At 37.1% G+C, this 22298-nt stretch overlaps 1 protein-coding gene across 4 annotated transcripts in view; it reads right to left on the bottom strand.

Moving 5' to 3' along the window:
• Positions 1-340: 340 nt before the first annotated feature.
• The window catches only part of TMEM200A (transmembrane protein 200A), a 78329-nt gene continuing 56371 nt past the window's right edge, over positions 341-22298 (bottom strand). Inside the window, exons 1-2 of one of the 4 annotated variants that reach the window (XM_078001200.1) lie at positions 4285-7073; positions 341-3359 (exon numbers count right to left, since the gene is read on the bottom strand). In XM_078001200.1, coding sequence (XP_077857326.1) covers positions 1868-3343 — 1476 coding nt within the window. In that variant the 5' untranslated portion in view covers positions 3344-3359; positions 4285-7073 and the 3' untranslated portion in view covers positions 341-1867. Of the gene's footprint in view, positions 3360-3947; positions 7074-22298 lie in introns of those variants that run through there. The other 3 variants (XM_078001199.1, XM_015137464.3, XM_028847108.2) reach the window with 3 other exon arrangements.

Raw genomic sequence — 22298 nt, 5'->3', positions numbered from 1 at the left:
GTTTAATCCTCTTCAAATTTCTAGAGCTCTTTCAGGGATGAACTGAACAAATTATATGGCTTCAGTCATCTGTCACATCAGGGGTGTTGAGAGCCACTGTTTTCAAATCTGAGTGCCGCTGACATTTGCTAGATGCTGTATTTGGTTATTTTCCTGAGAGTCAATGAAACTTTAAGTGAAAACAATCCCAAGATAATAAAACAAAAAAATGTGTTTATCCAAAAATTAAACACATGGATAGACCTAGCTCTTTAACCGAATAGAAGCAAAATTTAAAAGCCGAGATACTCAGTACATGTACTAGGGTATCAAGTGTCCTCAGTAGTGTGAAAAACAGTACTTTAAGCAGAAATGTACATTTTATTTAAAAAGCAATAGCAAAGGTGTGAAGAACACAAACTTCTATTAATAACAGAAGTTTATTAAATGCTTTATAGTAAAATATTAAGCCCACTCTATTACAATACACAGGTTTAATGTTCTAACAAATAAAACTGCCTCAATTGAGGGATGTTTGTGATGCAAACGCAAGGTGGAATTTTGGGGAGCAACACAAACAAATGTATCCTCCTTCTGCTCTTCCACAACTGCAATACTGATGTTCAGAAATGTTTAGGTATTGGGAGAAACCTTTAGAATTTCCTGAGTATTTTCTTAAACAATTCTTACAAGTATGTTACCTTAAAGGAAAACATGAAAATTTTCTGAGGAAAACATCCACTTTAATATTTATTATCTTCAGTAACTAAGAAACACAATCCTAAACAACATGTATTATACCATGAGAAAGTCTTTGGAGTTATCATAAGGCTTTCCAGCACAAGGTAAACTTCAAGGCAATTTATCAAGAACTAAATTTTTTTTGAACTACCAAGCTAGTGGCATGTGAAGGTAAAAAGAAATGTCAAGGTTAGCTGGTTGTTTTCCAAATACCAGGATCTAAAGCACATTGGGGGAAAATAGAATGTGGGAATGAGGGGCTATTGGAAGGTAACAGAGGGCTAAAAAAAAGTACTGAGACTAGTTAGCATTAACTAGTATATAATGTATCTTCATTCATTAGTCAACATCGTCTTCATGTATATAATTATTTAAAGATAGCATTTCTACAAATTATATTGGTTCATTTATTTTATCAAGTCAGCTTGCAAATAAATTTTGATTCTGAATATCTAAAGTTATAGCTACTATATTGCATTTTGATGTTTATTCCTAAGTATATCTGGCACTGTCAGCCATGGCTCTTGAATACATTGTTTCTTGATATAATACCACTAAAAACAGAAGTGATATTGAAAAAAATACTACCTATCTAAAACTCAAGATTCACAATGAACTTAACCAATTAACATTATTGAGCTCACACCGAAACTAGATCTTCTTCAGTTTAAATAATTTAACCAAATCCTACAAAGAACAATTATTCAGAAAATCACATCCTAAGGTTTGCACTCATAGTCTTCTATAATATGTATTGAGTATTGGGACTGAATTTGTACTCCTGGTCCACACTTTAGTATCCTCTGTTTTCCACACTGGACACTTCATTTTATGAATAGGGCAATCAAAGAACTTAAAAGTAAAGAAAATAAGCTTTAATTTGGATGCAACTATTTTGCATTCATATTAATAAAAGAGATCATGCTTTCAAAGGAAGAGAAAAATAAAATCATATGTGATAACATAGAGTACTGCAGTCACAAGTAACCCAAACATACAACCATCTTCATTACGAACTAAGCAGCCAATTCTAATACACTACAAACCATTTGATTAAAAAGGCTTATAGCCAGTGCTTTAAGAAGGAAACACCAGTGAAAATCGTTTTAAAATATATACCCTTGTAAAATGATATATTCTTTTAACATTAAAACCTTGTTTCAGAAGTTCCCCGCTTTAGGTTGTTACTCAAAAACTCATCATGTTCAAAACTCAAATTATTGTGAGATCTTGAAATCATAAGAAGCTTCTCCTTATTGGTAAAGTCTTTTTTGATGGCAACTTGGGGCACAAGCAACCTATCCATTGGGTCCTCTTTGTTCTCTAGTTTCATATATCCCTTGCTGTTGTTCCGATCCAACCTAGGCCAACTTGGATGTTTCCGTTGTTCTGCCTGAACAGTCAGAGTGGAGGGACCCCGGTCTAAGTCTAAGGACTTTGAGTGTGATGAGAGCAAATGCAACGATGTATTGGACCCAAACTGTCTTCTGGCAGCCCCAGGAGACAAGAGCTGTCCAGTCCCAGGTCTGAGAGCCATGGATGACTTGTATTGACTCGACAAAGACTCCCCGATGGAATGATTCCTTGGTAGCACTGTGCTGACGGGCTGGAAGGATTCACTGGTGTCAGCCAAAGGAGCCACAAGGGAATCCATTGACAAATTCCTTGACCTGCTTTTGAGGTTGTCAGCATCTTCAGTGATGTTATCTATACTAGGTTCATCAATAACACAGTTATTAAGTTTGATCACAGGCAATGTAAAAGCACTGATGGACGATGACACAATTGACTTGGTTTCACATTTCTTAGAACCGCTGGTCTTATCATCAGTTGTCTTGGAAGAAGGTGGATAGAGGCCAAAGACAGACGCAGAGCTGTCAGAGAGCAAAGGGGGCATAAGATGCCCAGAACTCTTACTTTCATTTAGCATAAGTTCATCCTCCTCCACGGAGCTGTCCATTCGAAAACTGCTCCGAAAACCCGAGAAAGAGGCGATCGTATTTGCTGCCAATCTTGAGGCACAGGAGCTCCCATTCTGTTTTACTTCTGTTTCTCCCATCAAACCAGTGTACATGCCATTCATTTGCCTTTGCTCCTTGATTCTTAGCGTGTGAATGTCAATGACTGTGGAATAGATATCCCTCATGTGTATGATTTTGGTCTCTTTGTCACGGTTTTCATGAAGAATGGCATTAGCACAAATGAAAATGAAAATGCCAATCCCCATGGTGAATGGGCCAAGCATTTTCATCTTATCAGAATGCAAATGCTGCTCAAAGAAGCGAACCACCACACCACCCTCATTCCGAATGACCTGAGTTTCATTTGTTGACAGTGTTGTTTCAGCATCAATAAAATGTTCTTTTTGGGGCCAATATCCAAGAACGGCCATGGCAATTCCTATAATGGAGATGAGCACTCCTAAAATAAGAAAAAAGCCAGATGGGGAATAAAGCCGGATTTTGCCACGAACAACCACAACATCTGCCCGGGGCCGGCGCCTGATGGGTTTCTTCTCTTGGGTAGCAGGAGACGGGCTGAGGTTGACATGCTGCTGTGATCTGGCAGAGTCTTGCCTTTTCAAGGCGGCCAGGCCAGTTATCACTCCACCAGTTGCTATCATAGCTTGGCCTTTTATTCTGAAGAAAAAAAAAAGGAAAAAGATGATCTAAATATGTTCCTGGGGTATGAGCATCAATTCAATTAAACAGCTGTTTACATAGAATTTTTGTTGCTGTTGCTGTTTCATGTGATTAAATGGGGCAGAATGTCTTTTTAATTAACATAGTTTGGGTACAAATTTTATTTATTGACTAATGTCAATTTCCAGAGATCTCCTTTATGGCTAAGTAAACATTTCTATTATTGATGAAATGTGAGCTCAAGGAATATTTAAATAATTTTATCACTTATTAATATAAAATAGTCCCCTGGCCACAAGACTGGTGCTTACTCTTTCTCTCTCCTTCTCTCTCTCTCTCTGTCTCTCTCTCTGTCTCTCACAGACAGACACACACACACACAGAGAGAGAGAGAGAGAGAGTTATCTGTGCTACTTTAAATCATTGGACAAATCTAGCATACTTAATAAGTCAAAAACAAACACTCCAGACTGACAAAGAGGATACATTCCAGCAAGTCACAGTTCTAAGACCTCTCTTGTGAAAGTCGTCAATGAATTCTTAGCTGCCACATATAATTTCCCCCTCAGTTTTCATCTTCCTTACCTCTCTGCTTCCATGGATATTACTGCTCCTCCTTTCTCCACACTCTATCTTCCCCAGTCTTTTATGATGTTAAGTTCTCTCACTTCTACTCTGACCTCACTATTTCAACAGACTCACCTAAAAGTAGAACTTCTCCCTAGAGTCTTGTCCTTGGCCATCTTCTCTTCCATATTCTCCCCTGGCATTCATATCTGTTCCTACATCTTCACTATTTCCTTGATGCTAATGAGTCCCAAGTCTATATTCCAGGTCATATTCTGAGTTTCAATTTCATACTTTCCACTATCCATTAGGGAACATACACACATTCATGTACTGCTAGTAAAGCTGAACTTACTTTCTAGCACACACCAGCTGCACCACTTGACTTGTCTGACTTTTTTAGCAGGGTCAGTTCTCAGATTTGGCTCTTTACAGTTATTTTTAACTCCTCCCTTTCTTCTTCCTCTCCAATCAGATTCTAAATCCTAGAAATTTCCACTACATGATGTCCTTTAAATCCACCCCTCTGTTCTAGTCCTACTCTTCCCAGCCTTGTGCAGATCTTATTAACTTTTACTAGACAATATAATAATGCCCTAACTGGTCTTCCAAACAATTTCTCTTCCTTTACAATCAAGATTAGTGCAGATCAATCATCTCTGAAGTTGTTTAAAGAGCAGAATAATGATAAAATATTCTCCACTACCTACCAAAGTTTAAGCTGAAATTCTAGACCCATTGACTTTAACTTTGTCTCTAACTCTTCTCTTTAATTTGCATAAAAATAAGACCTAACCAATGTTCTGTTTTTCTCATTCATATTCCATTTTGTACCATTTCTGAGATTTTGTTAACAATGTTTCAGCTGTCCAGAATCCACCCACTCCCCACTGCCCTGCCCTGTTCTTCACACACCCACATCTGGCTAGGCATCAAAGCTCATATTCCACTTTCTTTATAAAGCCTTCTCTAGCTGACCCACTGCACCCTATGCAAGCATTAACTCCTCAAAGCTTTTTATAATAGCAAGTTTTCTATGGCATTTATAATATTATATCACAGTTCTTATGATCAAGCATCAAATTTAATTCATATTTTCATTAGCAGAAACATTCACTGTAGTGCCTTGCACACAGTTAGTGTTCAAGAAATATTTGCTGAAATGTTGAAAATGAGAGATAAATTCTCTTCTTGTGGTCTGTTGGATGACCATATTACATTGTAACTTTCCTAGTTAAAAATATGAACAAACAAGATTAATATCCAAACAAAAAGCAACATTTTCTGAGTTGGTAAAATATCTATTTTGATTTATAATAAATAGTTCTCAAGCTGCCATATCTAGCTGGTAGGAAACAAAAAGTTATTTTAAGTCCCACAAGGTCTTTGGCAAATTTCAGAGTTTCTTCAGGGCATCAAATCTCATCTTGCAGCATTGAGCTCTCCTTTTGAATTTCTATTTATGATTTCTGAATTGTGTTTAAATAACAGGGTTGTGGTTGATATCTACAGTTTTAACAAGTCAGTGAGTAAATCCAGCCTTCATTGAACTTATAACTAGGATTAAAATAGTTTTATGTTGGAAGAACAAACTAAATTGTAATCTGTTGCTCTAGTCTATGAAATTTATTAAAGTGTACATACTACAGATTAGAACCTTTCCCAAACCTTTGCTAAAATAAAGCTTAGTGTCAACCTACGTTTTCTGGAAGCAAAAACCATTTCAAATGTTTGAATTAAATGCTCAGATTAGATAGCAGCCATCTAGTCCAGTTATTTTCATATGGCAGGCTTAAGGATTTAGTCTGAAATCCTTCTGAGTATAATGGAAACACGGGCAAAGTCTTTCATTTAATTTAAAAGCAATAAAAGTGAATTACATTCCATACAGATTTCTAGTCCTCCCCCACTTTTTAAAACATTAGCACTACCATTTTCTGCTCAGGAGGCTGATAGAGGAAAGGCGGTAAGATGAGAAAAGATATTTTAAGAAAAATATATGAGGGCAGAAAGGTGAAAAAGAGAGATGGATGACTGGGCTTGCATGTGAGCATGTGAAGAAAGGTTAGACAGGAAGAAAAAGCAAGGGTAGCTTAAAAGTATGAAAATGTATAGAAACTAAAAGAGGCAAAAACTTCTAGAGTAGTTCAGAAATAAAGAATATAATGGGTGGGGGATCACATTTTCTTCAGCCATTCTACCCTCGTCAGGCCCAGACACAGGCACCAAATCTACCAAGGATTAGCAAAATCACATTTGGTGCCAATGTCCTTTAATTCTGTTCAAAGCAATTCAGTACTACAGAAGGCTCTATTATCACTTGGGGACCCAATGTAGACCCCAAGAGGAAAGCAAAGGTGAGCAAATTCAATCACTGTTTCAAAGAGCTTGAAACCTAATGAAGGAGCTAACAGATCCACATAAAACAGAATGAGGTAACTCCTAGAATGAAAGTTTCCATTAGAGAAGGACCTTTCTTTAGGCCTCACACATGAGACAGCACATAGATCACAGTCAAAAGTCAGATTAGCAGCATTTCAAGGAAGGTCAAGGGAAGGAAAGCAGGCCAGGGAATAGGAACTTGGCAAGCACACAACTCAGTACTACAGGAGGTCAGCTAGGTAAGTGAGGCCAGAGCGAGAGGGAGAGCCAAGTCTTGGGAGTTGGCAAATGCTATTCCTAAATGCTTGCAATTTACACACATCTGCCATGGAGTTGGAGTAAGACATAAATACTGCTGTTGTTATTTTAGAAAAATTAATCTGAACTAGGAGATGAAAGCAGGAATGAGGGACCAACACCGGGAAATGGCATGGGGATGCTAAAGGCAGTTTCACAATAAGTAGCCTAGTGAAGCCTGAGTGCAGAGCTCACACCTGCAACTCCAGCGCTTTGGGAGGCTGAGGCTTTAGCATCACTTGTGGCCAGCAGTCCAAGACCAGCACTGGCAACACAGCAAGACCCCATCTCTACAAAACATTTTTTTAGCAAGTTAGCCAGGCATGGTGGCAGATGCCTGTAGTCTCAGCTACTCAGGAGGTTGAGGCAGGAGGATTAATTGAGCCCAGGAGCTGGAGGCTGCAGTGAGTTATGATCATACCACTGCACTTCAGCCTGGGTGAGAGAGCAAGAGCCTGTCTCTCTGAAAAAAAAAAAAAAAAAAGATAAAGAAAGAAAAATGAAGCCTAGTGAAACTAAAATCTAGAGTGAATCTACAGGCTCTGCATCTTCAAACTGTAATGCCAGTTGGTACAAAGTGGTCAGTATATGCAAAAACAGCCCAAATCTACCTTTTTTTTTTTTTTGTGGTCGATGCTGCAAAGCTACATGCCCTCCATCCTACACTTTTATGACTGTTTTTTTGTTTTGTATGTTTTTCTAAGGCATGGGAAGTGTAAGAATCCTGTTAACTAGTCTCCTCATTGTAACAAGCCATACTTTTCTAAGTTTTAATAATAATAGTAATAACAGCCCATACTGCTTGTGGCCAGGCACTATTCTAAGTGCTTTAGTACAAAAACATTTGTTCTCACAATAATTCTGGAGGTGAAATAATTCTAATATCTATTTTTCAGATTACTGAGGCTAAGAGAGCTCAGATAACTTGCCTAGAGTCACACGGCTAGGAGTGACCCCAGAGCCTCCCATTTGAGATGGGGAGGGGCCTCCAGGTTTGCTTTCATTTGAGGTTTTCTTTTTTCTTATCCTGATTCCTGTTTCTATAATAACACCAAATGCTAAAGAATGCTGCTCTGCCTTTATAACTAGGCCTGTGGACCAAACAACTCCCATTTTACAAATCTCAATGATTGCCTGCAAAAAGTCATGGGGAGTACATAAGTTTGAAGGCCTCACCTTGGATGAGTATCTGGTCTCTTGCACCTGACCAGATCCCCTTCAGTGTATGAAGATGCAGACTCAAAGGAGACCACTCTCTACCTCCACATCCTCCTCTTTGCACTCCACCATGCCTGACTGGGCAGGGCTGGGACTTATTCCCTCAAAGATTCAAGTGAAGGATTTTACTACACTGAATTTCATTTTGTTAACTTAGGAACAGAATTTATGCTTATCAGTCTCTTTGGATCCTAAGCCTGGCTTCCAAAATCATGTTGTCCCTCTCAGTTTGTGTTCATCTGCAAATATTATAAATCTGACTTCCAAAGCTTCACCCAAGTGTTTGGAAATTGAAGAAAGCACAGAGCAAAGAAAACTCTATGATATTCCACTAGAGACCTCTTTCTAGATAGACATTATTAATTTGTGTAGATATTCATGTAACTCCAATAAAAATGGACACCTGGCATTGAAGTAGACACTGGGCTCAAAATATGTTTCCTGGCCTGAGACTATATTGATCAGCAACCATCATTTTGATGACGTCATTTAGCTGGTTATAAATAAATCTAACTAGAACACCAGCCACATTTAATGTTTCCGTATTCTTCAAAAAGAGATCATGATTTTGTCAAAGCCCAAGTTAAAAGACAGATATGGGCTGGGCGTGATGGCTCACATCTGTAATCCTAGCAACTTTGGAAGGCTGCGGCGGGTGAACTGCTTAAGCCCAGGAATTTGAGACCATCCTGGGTAACATAGCAAGACCTCCTCTCTTAATTAAAAAAAAAAAAAAAAAAAAAAAAAAAAAAAAAAAAAAAAAGACAAATATGTATATACTCTGCAGACAACCAAAAACACAAAATTAGTTTGGGCTAACTTTTGGCTACATATTGATCTTCTTTTTTTCCATTCCCAGTGCTCATAAACCAGCCACAATTTTGCTAAGCAATAGACATCAAGATTACCAGCTTGAAATTCACAAAACACACCTTCTTTACTTTGCAAACCAGGATACCGTTGGGCTATCTCCAGGCTTTTGGCATCTTTCATAAATCTGAGATTCATTGTGGGTCTTGGAAATCATCTGTAGGAAATCTTATTTTCCACCTTTCTCACTACAGAGAGATGTACTCTTGCCCACACTCAAGCCCACTGTCTGCTTGCCTCTCTTGGGTTCACTTCCCTTTGAACCATTTGCCTTTGCAGACAAAAGCTCTTCTTGATGAGAAGATTTCTGCTTTGTGTGTCATGTGTAACACTACACCACATACCGTCCGTTCTAATCTTCAGGCTTACCTCTCCTATTTTTGTTCTCATACTAATCTTAAAAGCCTTATTGTTGTTCTTTACCCTCTTTTACCAGCTTAAGCACATTCTGGTATTTGCTTTTTATGGCACTAAGCCATACCAGTTTTTAGTATTCTCACACTCACAGAAGTTTATTCCTATATATTTAGGTCTTCTAACCACACTTGCACACTATTCTGACCACAATGTGAGCCTGTAACACATTAGACATGGTTCAGTTATATTTGAGATAATGATAATTACATAGACTTACAGAGCTGAAAGACTTTAGACGTCTTTCAATCCAGACATTCCTTTTAGCCAACTAAAGGCCAGGAATGTTACTGAAGATCAAACACCAAATTAGCAGACAGAATAGAAATGGAATACAAGTTTTCAGACTCCCAGTCCAGTGTTCATTCTTGTTTATATATTCTCTTTTCTATTGTTTTTTCATGCTGCCCCAGTGCCTTGACAGAGTGTCTGGCATATACTAAATGCTCAGTAAGTATATGTTGACTGTGAACTGAGTTGATGAAGGCTTGAGTCCGGTTGAAATGTTCCAGGCACTGGGGACACAAAGTTAATAAAATCTCATTCCTGATTTCAAGGAGTATGGAGTCCGGTAGGAAAACAGTAGAAATAAACATTTAAAATAAAAATAATTGCTATGATGGAGCTACAGGAGCATTGGAGAATGCTTTTCCATACCATCTAAAGGAGTCGGAAGAGGCTTCCAAGAAGTGGTGGCAGTTAATGAAGGCTTGGCACATCACTGAGGGTATGCCATGCAGATAGATTCTAATTCACCCTTGTTCCTGTTTCATAAGGGTCCCTGCCCTCCAATTTTTCATCATCTTCCCAGTTGAAGTGTGACTATTATTTTAAATATATTTGATACCGTCTTATTTATATGTTTGAATTTTTATCTTTATCTGGAGGTTTAAAAATTCACCAGAATGTGAGGCTGTCTGCCCAAAGGAAGTAAAAATTAATCTATGCCTCGAGTACCAAACAAAAACATTATATAAAAACCCCATGTGGTATCCACAAATGTGACAGATGGAAATATTTTCTGTTCAAGCTAGAACAGTTTTAGGACTTTCTTCCCAGTTGAGACATTTCAAACTTTTAGAATAGGATTTTTAATCTATATCTTTACCAGAATTGAAAAAAGAAAATTCATATGGGTGACTACGGGTTCAATCATATAAAGTTTAAAAAATAAAAATAGAATACAAATCACTTTTGGCTGGGTGCGGTGGCTCACGCCTGTAATCCCAACACTTTGGGAGGCCAAGGCAGGTGGATCACCTGAGGTCAGGAGTTCAGGACCAGCCTGGCCAACATGGTGAAACCGTCTCTACTAAAAATACAAAAAATTAGTTGGGCATGATGGCAGGCACTTGTAATCCCAGCTTCTTGGGAGGCTGAGGCAGGAGAATCACTTGAGCCTAAGAGGTGGAGGTTGCAGTGAGCTGAGATTGTGCCACTGCACTCTAGCCTGGGCAACAAGAGCGAAACTCCATCTCAAAAAAAAAAAAATCATATTTTAGTGTGTAGCATGATAGTTTTTCACATGGACACTGGAATCAGAGAAACAGGGGCCCATGTCTTTGCTTCCTCATTTGGTGGCCATGCCAGTGGCTTTTCTTATCTCAGTTCCTCCATCAATAAAATGGCAAAGCCTTCTTTGATACAATGTATATGGTGTACTTGAGGCAGAAGACCTAGGAGGCTTGAATCCCTACACAGCAGTTATTAATACTTAATAACCACACTTGAACAATGAATCAACCTCTTGGAGCCTCAGTTCCTTCATTTGTAAAATGGGTATAGTAACAGTACCTGTAGGATTGTTGTGAAGCAGAGGAGATAATAAATGCAAAGCACAGCTCAGTGTCTGGCAATTAAGGTCTAAGTGAATGATATTAGTGATATCGGCTGGGTCTGACTACGAGGAATTTTAAAAGATAAATTATGTATATAATGCTTACTTTTGTGTTGATTATAAGAAGTTCTCAAACAATAGCTATTATTAACTCTTTATAGCTCACATTATTCTTTTACTGCTCTGCTAGGCAAATTAAAAATATACTAAGTTAAGTAATTAATGATGGCTTGCTGTCCATGGAGAGGTAGTTATGACTGCAAGTTTGTTCTGAGACTTAAGAGTCAAAAACTATCTGAATAGAATCTGTATATTTTAGTGGCAAAAGCATTAACAATTTGGTAGTTAAAAAGAACAGTTGAATTTATGTAAGAGAGACAGTTGGGAGATATAGAAAGAATAAAGCATGCCTTTCTTTTAAATTCATTCTATTTCTTCAGATTTGGAGACTTGTCTTGTGACAAACATAAAATCAATAAGAAAAACAAGGTAGGAAAACCTAAACCCTTTCATCTGATGTTTTTAGTTATCTTCATGATGCAATTGGATCAAATGCATGAGTAATCTGATCAATTCTGCAAGCACTATTCTGTTTCCATTGGGACACCCAAGCATAAAACTAATTGAAAAATGAAGAGGAATATGGGGCCTGGGCATATGGGGAGTAGAGAAGATGCCATAAGGGTGATATAATGTGAAAATCTGCAAAATATAAATTCTGTGGCAAGTTCAAGCTATGATTTTTATGGACACATTCTGAAGATCTTTGCTGGTCTACCTTGGGGAGAATTGTTTCTCAATATTCAGTATAGTTCTACATTTGCATCAATGCTGGAACTAAAAGGAAATACAAAATGTTTAGAAATTTTGCAAAATGATAGTCAAGTGATTAAATGTAAAATATTACTTTATGGTCAAGTACATCTTGAGCCTGCAGAAAATGCTAGGAATAGAGACGAGACTGCCCTTGGAAATCTATACCTGTTCTGTTAGTAATGCCTTCAAAACCTGCCAGCCTGATAAACTGTAAAATATGTGCCCCCACCAATTATGAGCTGTGTAACAATGACATAGAACAACTGATCTCCAAAGACTAAAAGCCAGAAGCCCGTAGAATACAGAAGTCTCCAGGAGGCCAAGTAACAGATCCATAATGAGCTCAGAAAACACCCTGCTGAGACCCTGTGGGAGATGTTTTCTGCAGGAAAAGAAGAAATTAGAAGGCCATTTCCCTCAAAGTAGAAATATGCTTTCTGCCCCGCATCCCATCTCCTCAAATCTGGACAAGCTCTTACACAGTCGCCGTCACACTCCCCATTCTCTGCATTTCCTGACAGGAAGGTGACTTGAAACTGGTGTAAAGAAACTATCACTGAAAATGTCATCAATTTACTAAGATGCAGGAAATTGCCGAGATATTCCTGGATGAACTGAAGCATTCAAAATCACAAATTGGACTTTTTATAGAGACCCCTCCACTTCAGGAAAACATATAGTAACTTCACTTACAGGATAGTGGCTATGTTTTTCGAGACACCATTAAATAGTGAGTCTCTAATAAGTATTAATATTCCTTCCAGTGATTTTAAATACCTGTAAAATCCCACACACTGTTGGCTTTCCTACAGGACAAGGGGGAAAGCTGAAGAACAATAGCAATTTCGATTCTAGCTGCCCAACTACTATTAAATATCTTGTATAAATAAGCCTACACTTTGGCAAATAACACAGCCATGTCCATGCTGTTAAGGCTACTAAAGGTCTTACATTCTTAACTGCTCTAAATAAGGAGCCATCTCTCACCAAGATAAAAATCACCATCTAAACGAAAAATGAGGTATGCCATCTTTTAAACCACAGACTAATATACTGTACTTTAAATGTATTAAGAAGTTTTCCAATTGATGGTAGCTCAATTAATAGAAAAGCATTCTCAAAACTCTATACAAACATTAGAAAATTGTTCAAATTACATCATTCTGCTGGAAAATTTTACTTTTTTTTTTTTCCATAAGTAAAATCTAAGTTGCATCATACTTAAAGCAAGGTAGAACGAGGTGTGAAGGGAGACTTCCTGGGGGATGGCAAGACCAAACTTCCCACCACTCACAAAAAGAATGATCTATTCCACTTGTAAATGAAAAATTCTTTTAGCATTTAAGAGACATACAGGTGTTTTTCAGAGAAACCCCATGGTTGAAACCTTAATGGCAAATGTATTAGAAAAAAAAAAAAAAAAGGAAGGTGGTGGAGATGCCTGCAACTATTTCTGGACTATTTCTGTTTTCATCTTTTTCCCTCTCTTCTCCTACTTGTACAGGTTATTGGCAGCAAGATGAATTGAAGAAAACGTAGATTTTCAATTTTTAAAATGTATTTCTCAGTCTGTTTTTCTCTCACTTATTTCTCTTTGGAAACTACTTGCTATAGGCTGAATATGTCTCCCCCAAATTCCTATGTTGAAATCCTAGCCCCCAAGGTGGTATTAAGAGACGGAGCCTTTGGGAGGTGATTAGATTCTGAGGGCAGAGTCCATGAATGGGATTGGTGTCCTTATAAGTGGAATCCCAGAGAGCTCACTTTCCCTTCTACCATGTGAGGACACAGTAAGAAGATAGCATCTAAAAACCAGATAGTGGGTCCACACTAGATACTGAATCTGCTGGTATCTTGGACTTCCCAGCTTTCAGAACTGTGATAAGTAGGTTTCTGTTGTTTATAAGCCATCCAGTCTATGGTATTTTTGTTACAGCAGCCAGAACAAAGTAGGACACTCCACATACTCATGCTAAAAACCCAGCAGTATAAAATGAAGAGGGAGTCACTTTAGCCTCTGGTTCTCCTTCCCCAGTGTAAGCATGGTGTTGGATTTCTTATAGCTATATCCAGAGAAGAATGTTTTCTCATTTGGTTTTCTAGAACTGATTTATACAAATTTTTTTACGTATTGAGGAAATCAGGTTTCTGGATGTAATATGCGTGGCAAGCATGTTTAATTTATATTTTTACTTTATTTGATCGTATCTTTTATCATACAGAAAATTTCAATTGCATATGGTTAATCCTATCAGTGTGCTCACGAATGGTTTCATGTCATCATTGGAAGGACCTTCTGCAATCTAAGATTATATTTAAAACATTCTCCCATGTTTCTTTCTGTAATTTTATGGTTTAATTCCTTGCATTTAAATTTTTTGATGCATCTGGGATTTCTTTTTGCGTAACAATCAGGCAGGAATCTAACTATTGTTTACATGTAAATAATCTCTCTTCCCTTGGTTTGAAATACTACCTACATTACATATCAATTTCATATATTTGTACTAGATACTAAATCCAGTATGTATTTGGGTCAATATTAAGAGTTGCCATCCTGTGATTCTCCTGCCTCAGTCTCCTGAGTAGCTGGGATTACAGGGGCACGCCACCATGCCTGGCTAATTTTTGTATTTTTAGTAGAGATGGGGTTTCACCATGTTGGCCAGGCTGATTTCAAACTCCTGACTTCAGGTGATCTGCCCACCTCGGCAGATCGGCCCACCTGGCCTCATTATTTGTCTTTGTCAAAAGTTTCTAGTGTGTTCTTACACATTTTATGTTGCACATGAACTTTAGAATTTGATTTTTTAAAATCCAGTTAGTAATTTTTATGGAATCATGCTAAATCTATACATAAATACATGGAAAACTGGTGTTTTTATACTGCTTTAGCATTTTATCTAAAAATAAATTATATGCCATAGTTTTTTTTTGTTTTCTTTTCTTTCTTTTCTTTTTTTTTTTACATAGACCTTTCTCATTTCTTATTACTTTTTATTTCCTGGGTATTTTGTCATTGGGTTTCTATTGTATATTGGTAAACAATACAATTGGTATTGCATATTTCTTTTACTCCCATTTCTATCTTCAAGTAGTTGTTTGAAAGTAGAAAGGCTACTGATTTTTGTGCATTGATTTTGTACTAAACCACATTACTAAACTTGCTAGCTGTTTAAGAAAAACAGTTTCCAGTTCATTCTCTCAGGTGTTCTAGAAATACAATTATATCATTTTGATATAGTATTGTTTGCCTCCCTTTTCCTAATTTTAAAACCTACAATTGCTATTTTCTAACTGTGTCACTTAGTGCCTCCAGAGCAAAGGTAAACACAACTGGGATGAAGGTGTACATCCTGGCCTCACTCCTGAATTTAATGGGTACAACTATTGTTTCACCACTGAAGTATCAATCAGTGCCTGCTTTATTAAGAGTTTTCACCTAGAATTCCAGGAGAGAAAATTAATTGGTTCAGAGTTGCTGTCAGAGAGAAAGCTCTCTACCTAGAGAGGAAAACAGAGAAAGTGAAACAAAGGAGCAGAGAAAGGGCAAAGAGAAGAAAAAAGGAAAAGGTGGAGGATAAAGTATAGGAAGAGAAGGAGAAAGTTATATTGGGGGAGAAAATTATGGATTAATGACAACATTAAGTATTGGAAAGCATGGATAAGAATTCCTATATACCTTCTTAAATGTGCTTACTTCTTAAAAACAATCTCTTCTTTGAAAAATCACATGTATCTAAGGACAGGAATTTTCTGCCTGGGATTTTTGAGATTGCTGAATTATCTACCAAATATATGAGCTGAAAGGGAAAAATTGAGAAGAACGATAAATTGCCTAAGATGTCAGGAATATAATAAAAATCAGAAAGAATGCTTAGCAGTAAAAATGAGTTCAAGGGAAGCCTAAGATAACAATAACAGGATAAAACCATGTTTGTAAAAACACCATACATACATACTACCACTTTCTACAAGGATAGTGTAATTTGGAATCATGCCTCAGATATTTTTAGTTTCAAGTATCTCCTACACTTAATAATGGTTTGTTTCCTCTACAATGTCCTGTTAGAGATAGCCAGTCAAGAGAAAAGTGGGTAAAAAACTTTGATAGTTGATTCACAGAAGAAAAAACATAAATGTTTTGTTAACAAATGAAAAGAAGAATGAGCAAAGAAATGCAAACTAAGGTAATTCCCAAAGTAAAAATATTAACTGCACTTACTAATTGGCAAAAATGAAAAAAAAAAGACAAAAAGATAGATTATGACAATTACCAGTGAGGTATAAGGGAAGAAGCTCTAATAAGCTGTCAATGAGAGGACAAAGTGGTACTTTTCTTGAGGGTAACATGAGAAAGACTTTCAAAAATTGAAATGTCCATTCCCTTTGCCACCCCCTGCCTGGTGACTGCCAATTTCCCTTCTATGAATTCTCCTTTCAAAAGATGTGCCTGAGAATACATGAAAACTATGTATAAGGATATTCACTGCAGCATGATAGCAATGGCAACAACTTGGAATCAACTGAAATGCTCAGCAACAGAAAATTGGTTAAATCAATCATGCCAACTGTATATAATGGAATATTATACAGATATTTAAAAGGATTAATATACACTAATAATGAAAAATGTTCACATGATATTTCTGAGATTTTAGAACAGAAATAAAGAGTTAGATCCTGTTTATGGCAAACATACAGAATGTTGTTGGTGATATGTAACAGAATGCTCACTTATATGTAACTGTATTATTGACCTATGCAAGGAACATGCACTGCTTTTATCTCGTTTCCAATTTGGAACTCTAAGTACAGAGCGACAAAGGATGTTGAAGCCTGGAACATAAGAGGAAAAGGCAAACCAATCTGGTACATATTAGGGTAATTAGGTGCGCTTGCTAATTTAAAACAGGTGGAGTGTAGCCTTTGAGGCAAAAATTCAGGACTGGAGCAACAAGAAAATACCTTAACACACAAACCAGACTAAATGAGAAGTTCAGCAAAGAAAGACTTATTTATGACACATTATAATCTTGAAACACTGAAAACAATTCCACCCACTCGGACAACACCTGAATCTATTGGGTGTAAAGTAGTACAGAGGATGCATCTAGAATTGGTATCTGCCTTTATGAAGTTTGTACTCAAGAATCTGTTTAAGGCTAACGCTGTGCATTGTAAAGCAAATGAGAAGTAATCCTTAATCAGCACTGATGAACTTTCTCTGCACCTGGGTCACCCCGATTTCTTGACAGCTTCCTCCTGGGCTCCCAAAGGGACATGGCTTGCTTTTTCCTTCCCCAAAGCTCAGTCCCCACTGTGATTATGTCTACCTACCTTCATGCCAACTCATCAGTGATCTTTGGTTGCTCTAACCTTACAACTTCGATTCACAGATGGAAATGGGTTCTTTCTGAGAATATCCTGTGACTTCAGAATGATTACTCTCATAAGGCATGCAGCCACAGAGGCTGGACTGAGACCTTCAGCCTTGTGATGAGACGGAAACTGAGCTGGGGTTCCAGAAAGGATTCTTCCCCCTTAACCTAATTTACATTCATCTCCTCATAAAGATGATGAAGCAAGACTGAATTTTATTTAATTTTCATGCCTTGAAATTAAATCTCCATTCCACTGCCTCCGTTTATCCTATTTCATCTTTTGTGTGCTGCACAGCCCTGCATCTGCAGAGACCATGAGTCATCCCAGTGGGTGAGCGTCTGTTTCCTCAAGGCCTTAGGGCTGGAGCTGGGCGAGGTAGTGAGAGGCCACTGTCCCTTGCACTCAAGGGTTACCCCACTGGAGGCTTTTCCCTGTCTACTGTCAACCTACAGAAGGAATATTTACATTTGACTTTTATTCAAAGCATTATAATCCCTGGGGCTTATTGAAAATGAGTTTATGACAAGGGAGAGCAGTCCCCTACATTCAAGTTCCTTCAACCGCAGTTTTCTTGATTTTTTTTCATCAAAATCAAATACTAACAGTGTTATGAGTTTTTGATATGTGTATGCTTTCTAAACAAATAATCAGCATTTGTTTATATTTCTTGATCCTCAATGGTATCAGATCCATAGACAAACATAACTTACTATAACACACTATTTTTTGCTTTGCTGTGGTTTCATGCAAAACCATAGATTTATTTGCAGTCTTTTGGAGATTAATGGAAAGTTTGTTGGCTTACTCACATACTGGCTCACTTAATTCTCATAACAACCCTGAGAAGTAGTTATCAACATTCCCTTAACAGATGAGCTAAGGTCCAAGAGGATATGTAATTGGTATGTAAGTGGCTGTTTTAGCAGCTCTTCCAACTCAAGTTCTGACTATACAATTTTTGCAGCCACTATAGTACTTCTGAACTGGCTGTGTCTTCAAAATGACAATGCTGTAGAGAACTGAAGTAATTGCTCAGCTTTCTCAGGCTTCAATATCCTTTGCTTTAATATATTTATGGGGTGTCTGGATTATTTTTGTATTGCTTTTTGAGTGATGAGGAGGACTCTTCTTTCTTCCTAAATGTGAATAAGATAATGAAATCAAGTAATTAGGTAAATCAAATAGCATTCTTAATTCTTCCAGAACAATGTTGATAATTGGTTCAAATTTCTAGTTCAGTATAATTAGAAAGCAGACTCCAACTCATCTTTATTTAGCTCTGCTTATGTTGTTTTCAATCCAGACCACCAATTATAACTTCAAACTTCTATGCTCCTTTATCTAAGGGAATCATGACTTTTATCTTAAACTCTTGTGATGTTTAACATTGATTTCTGCAGAAATATTCAATACATACTTGCTGAGCACTGCCATGAGTCGTGACCAGAGTCTGTCACTGAATCAAACATCCTCTGTGCTCTTACTGGGCTGAGGGTCTAGAAGCAGGGAGACGAGCGAGTATTACTAGGCACAAGGATGGGGGTATTCATGGGGCACAGAGACAGGCCGGAAAAAGAACTCTGGGGATGGAGTAAGAGGGAGGGAGAGAGCAGGAGATGTTTCACAAAGAAGGTGACCCTCAAGCTGTTTTCGAAGAAAGGAGGAGGAAAAGCAGCGAGGCAGAGAGGAATTCCCAGCCGGGAAAATCAAGGGAAGGCAGCTACTAGCATAGCATGAATTGATTTGCATGCATTCAGACTGATTGGGGTTTAGACTTAAGAAGCACAACCTTCTATTAGCAATTCCCAAGCAGAAGACAGAATTCATTGGTAATACCTCTAGGTTTTACTTGATGAAGATACCAGTCACCATCAGAGCTCCCCCACCCATCCCTGGTGATCCTGGGATAATAATTTCTTCCCATAATTTGAGGACTATCTACTGCTTAAAAGGTGATCTCAGGACTCATTCAAATTGGAATTAAATAATGTTAACTAAACTAAGGTCTATAGCCTTACTTAGATCAAAGTAAATATTAGTTAAATGGTGACTTTTTAATAATGATTAACTCCAGAAAAAAAGAAAAAATCTTTTATCCTAAATCTTTCCCAAAAGAACTGCCAAGAAGTTTTAAATTAATCATCTGGACACTTTGGGGGAAAGTATGAAAAATGAGAAGAAAGAGTGAAAATTAGAAATGAGAAGAGAACTAGCATTTATTGAGCCCTGATTTTTGTTTTTAGCAGCTCAATATATATTATTGTATTTAGTTTCAGAAAAATGCAGGAGGAAAAATTGCTCCATTTCATTGAGGCTCAGAAAAGATCTGTAATTTGTTCAATGTTACACAGCTAAGAAGCAGAAGAGAAAATTTTCAAATTCAGATCCGTTCAGCTTAAAGAACACACAATTTCTCCTTCATCATACCACACATTAACAGAAAAAGGATGAGGAGAAGGAAATATAATTGAAAATTTTTGAAGAAAACAGATGAGAAAGAAAGAAGACTTTATGAATTTAGGATGCAGTTAGAAAAAATATGCTAAAGAAAAAATTTTAAAAATATGTTATTTAAAGAAATCAAATGTGTCTCTGAATTGCACAGCACAGTGTCCTGCCCTTGATAACTTGCAACTGTTGGTGAGGACCAAATGAGTTCAACTTCTAACCTTTATAGGAACTCACTTCCATAAAAATTATCAAAACTGTATGTGAGAGGTAATCAAATACTTCAAAACAGAAGCAAAAACAAACACATACCACACAATGCGTAAATCAAGCTCAAACATTCCAAATAGCATGTAATGGTGGCAACATTTAATCTGTTTAGTTTCTTATGTATCTTATTATTTGGAGGCATAATTTCTGGTGTTTTTTCTCTTTATTGCTATAGATTGGACCATCTGTCTCCAAGGCTAAGAGAATACTAAAAAATGACCCCTATCACCCCAAACTGACTGATGTTTTTAAACCTAATCAGGTTTAAAATTTCATTTTCTTCCTAAAGTATCACATGGAAATATTAACAAAAGGTTTTTTGTTAGCAACATTTGTATATATATATTTTCTCCCTTTCTTGGGGGGTAATTTGGCAACATATACTTTTTTTCTTTCAATTATTTTAAAGCAATGATTTTCCAACTAATTAGGGTGTATTCAAATAAAAGAATTCTATGTAATCATTTAAAATGTAAGAAATCAGTTGATAGGAAGAAATGTTCAGTAAATGTGTTAAGTGAATATAAAGACAATGTGATAAGTGATCTCATTTACTTGAGACTTTTTCACATGTACACATGGCTGGAATAATAGACACCAAAATATACACAGCTGTCTATATTCAGCTGCTGATTCAGCAACACAAATGTCCCTGTAGTAACAAGAGACTCATGGAGAACAGATATACATAGAGAAAATACCCAGATAAGCCATTTGAAAAAGATTTCACTCTATGGTCTAACTAAATATAATTTTAATTCTCCTCATCTATTAAGTATTACCCCAAATAGAAGGCCACTTAAAATACAGCCTTTCATTTCTTCAAAGTCATGTATATCTTTATTCTAAAAAGTCAAATTACTTTGTTATTATGCCAAGTTCAATTTGAGAGCTACAACTATGAATTTCTAGCTTAGTCAACTAAATGATAAAATTCCATGTCAAAATTATAGATACATTAATCGTGGCTTCCACAAATACTTCTTTTTAATGATTTCAAAAGGACAACTGGCTAATTAGCAAGACACCAGAAATATAATAAGAACACTTATATAAGTTTTCTAAATAGTTGGTTGAAGGGGTCCAAATGCCTTCAGTATTCTGACCATATGCAACTTGCATTAAATGCTGAGTGGGAAACCCTCTCTAAGGCCTTCTGGTTCAAAACAGTTCCCATGTTTTGGAATTTGCAGTCCATAACAATCAAAACAACATTCAGGAAGACACATAAAAGACACGAGTATTATGATACGCCAAGGAGAAATAATTAGGATCATTTCAACAGTTCAAAAGCAACATTAAAAACTACAATGAGGCTGTGTGTGGTGGCTCACGCCTGTAATCCTAGCACTTTGGGAGGCCAAGGCAGGCAGATCACTTGAGGTAAGGAGTTCAAGACCAGCCTGGCCAACATGGTGAAACCCCTTTCTACTAAATACAAAAATTAGCTGGGTGTGATGGCGTGCATTTGTAGTCCCAGCTGCTTGGGAGGCTGATGCAGGAGAATCACTTGAACCCGGGAGGTGGAGGTTGCAGTGAGCCGATATCACACCACTACACTGCAGCCTGGGTGACAGAGCCACACTCCATCTCAAAATAAAATAAAATAAAATAAAATAAAATAAAATAAAAAACTATAATGAGATACCTCCTCACACCTTTCAGGAAGGTTATCACCAAAAAGACAAAAGATACCAAGTGCTGGCAAGGATACGGAGAAAAGGGAACCCTTGTACACTGTTGGTAGGGATGTACATTAGTACAGCCATTATTGAAAAAGCATGAAGGTTCCTCAAACAATCAAAAATAGGACTACCATATGATCCAGCAATCTCTCTTCTGCGTATTTATCCAAAGAAATAAAATCAGTATGTTGAAGAGATATCTGCAGTCCCATTTTCATTGCTGCACTTTTCACAATAGCCAAGATAAATAGAATCAACCCAAATGTCCAGTGACACATGAATAAAGAAAATGTGATAAACATGTGTATATATACATGTATACACACACCCACACAATAAAATATTACTCAGCTTTTAAAAAGAAAGAAAGCCTCCCATTTGTGACAACATGAGTCAATCTGGAAGACATTATGTTAAGTGAAATAAGCCAGACACAAAGAAAAATACTGTATGATCTCACTTATATGGAATCTAAAAACGTCAAGTTCATAGAAGCAGAGAGTAGAATGGTGGTGACCAGGGGTGAAGGGAGGAATGGGAGATATACAAAGGGTAGAAATTCTTAGTTATGTTAAGATGAGTATGTTCTGGATATGTAATGTACACCAAGGGACTATATACAGTTAAAAATACTGTGTTATATATTTAAAATTTGCTAAGAGTAGATCTTAAGTGTTCTTAACATGTACACATGCACACACACATACACATACACACACACAAAGGTAACTGTGAAGGAATGGATGT

The sequence above is a fragment of the Macaca mulatta genome, chromosome 4, assembly GCF_049350105.2.
Source record: "Macaca mulatta isolate MMU2019108-1 chromosome 4, T2T-MMU8v2.0, whole genome shotgun sequence".
NCBI classification, from domain to species: domain Eukaryota; kingdom Metazoa; phylum Chordata; class Mammalia; order Primates; family Cercopithecidae; genus Macaca; species Macaca mulatta.
This window is presented reverse-complemented; position numbering and strand designations above follow the sequence as displayed.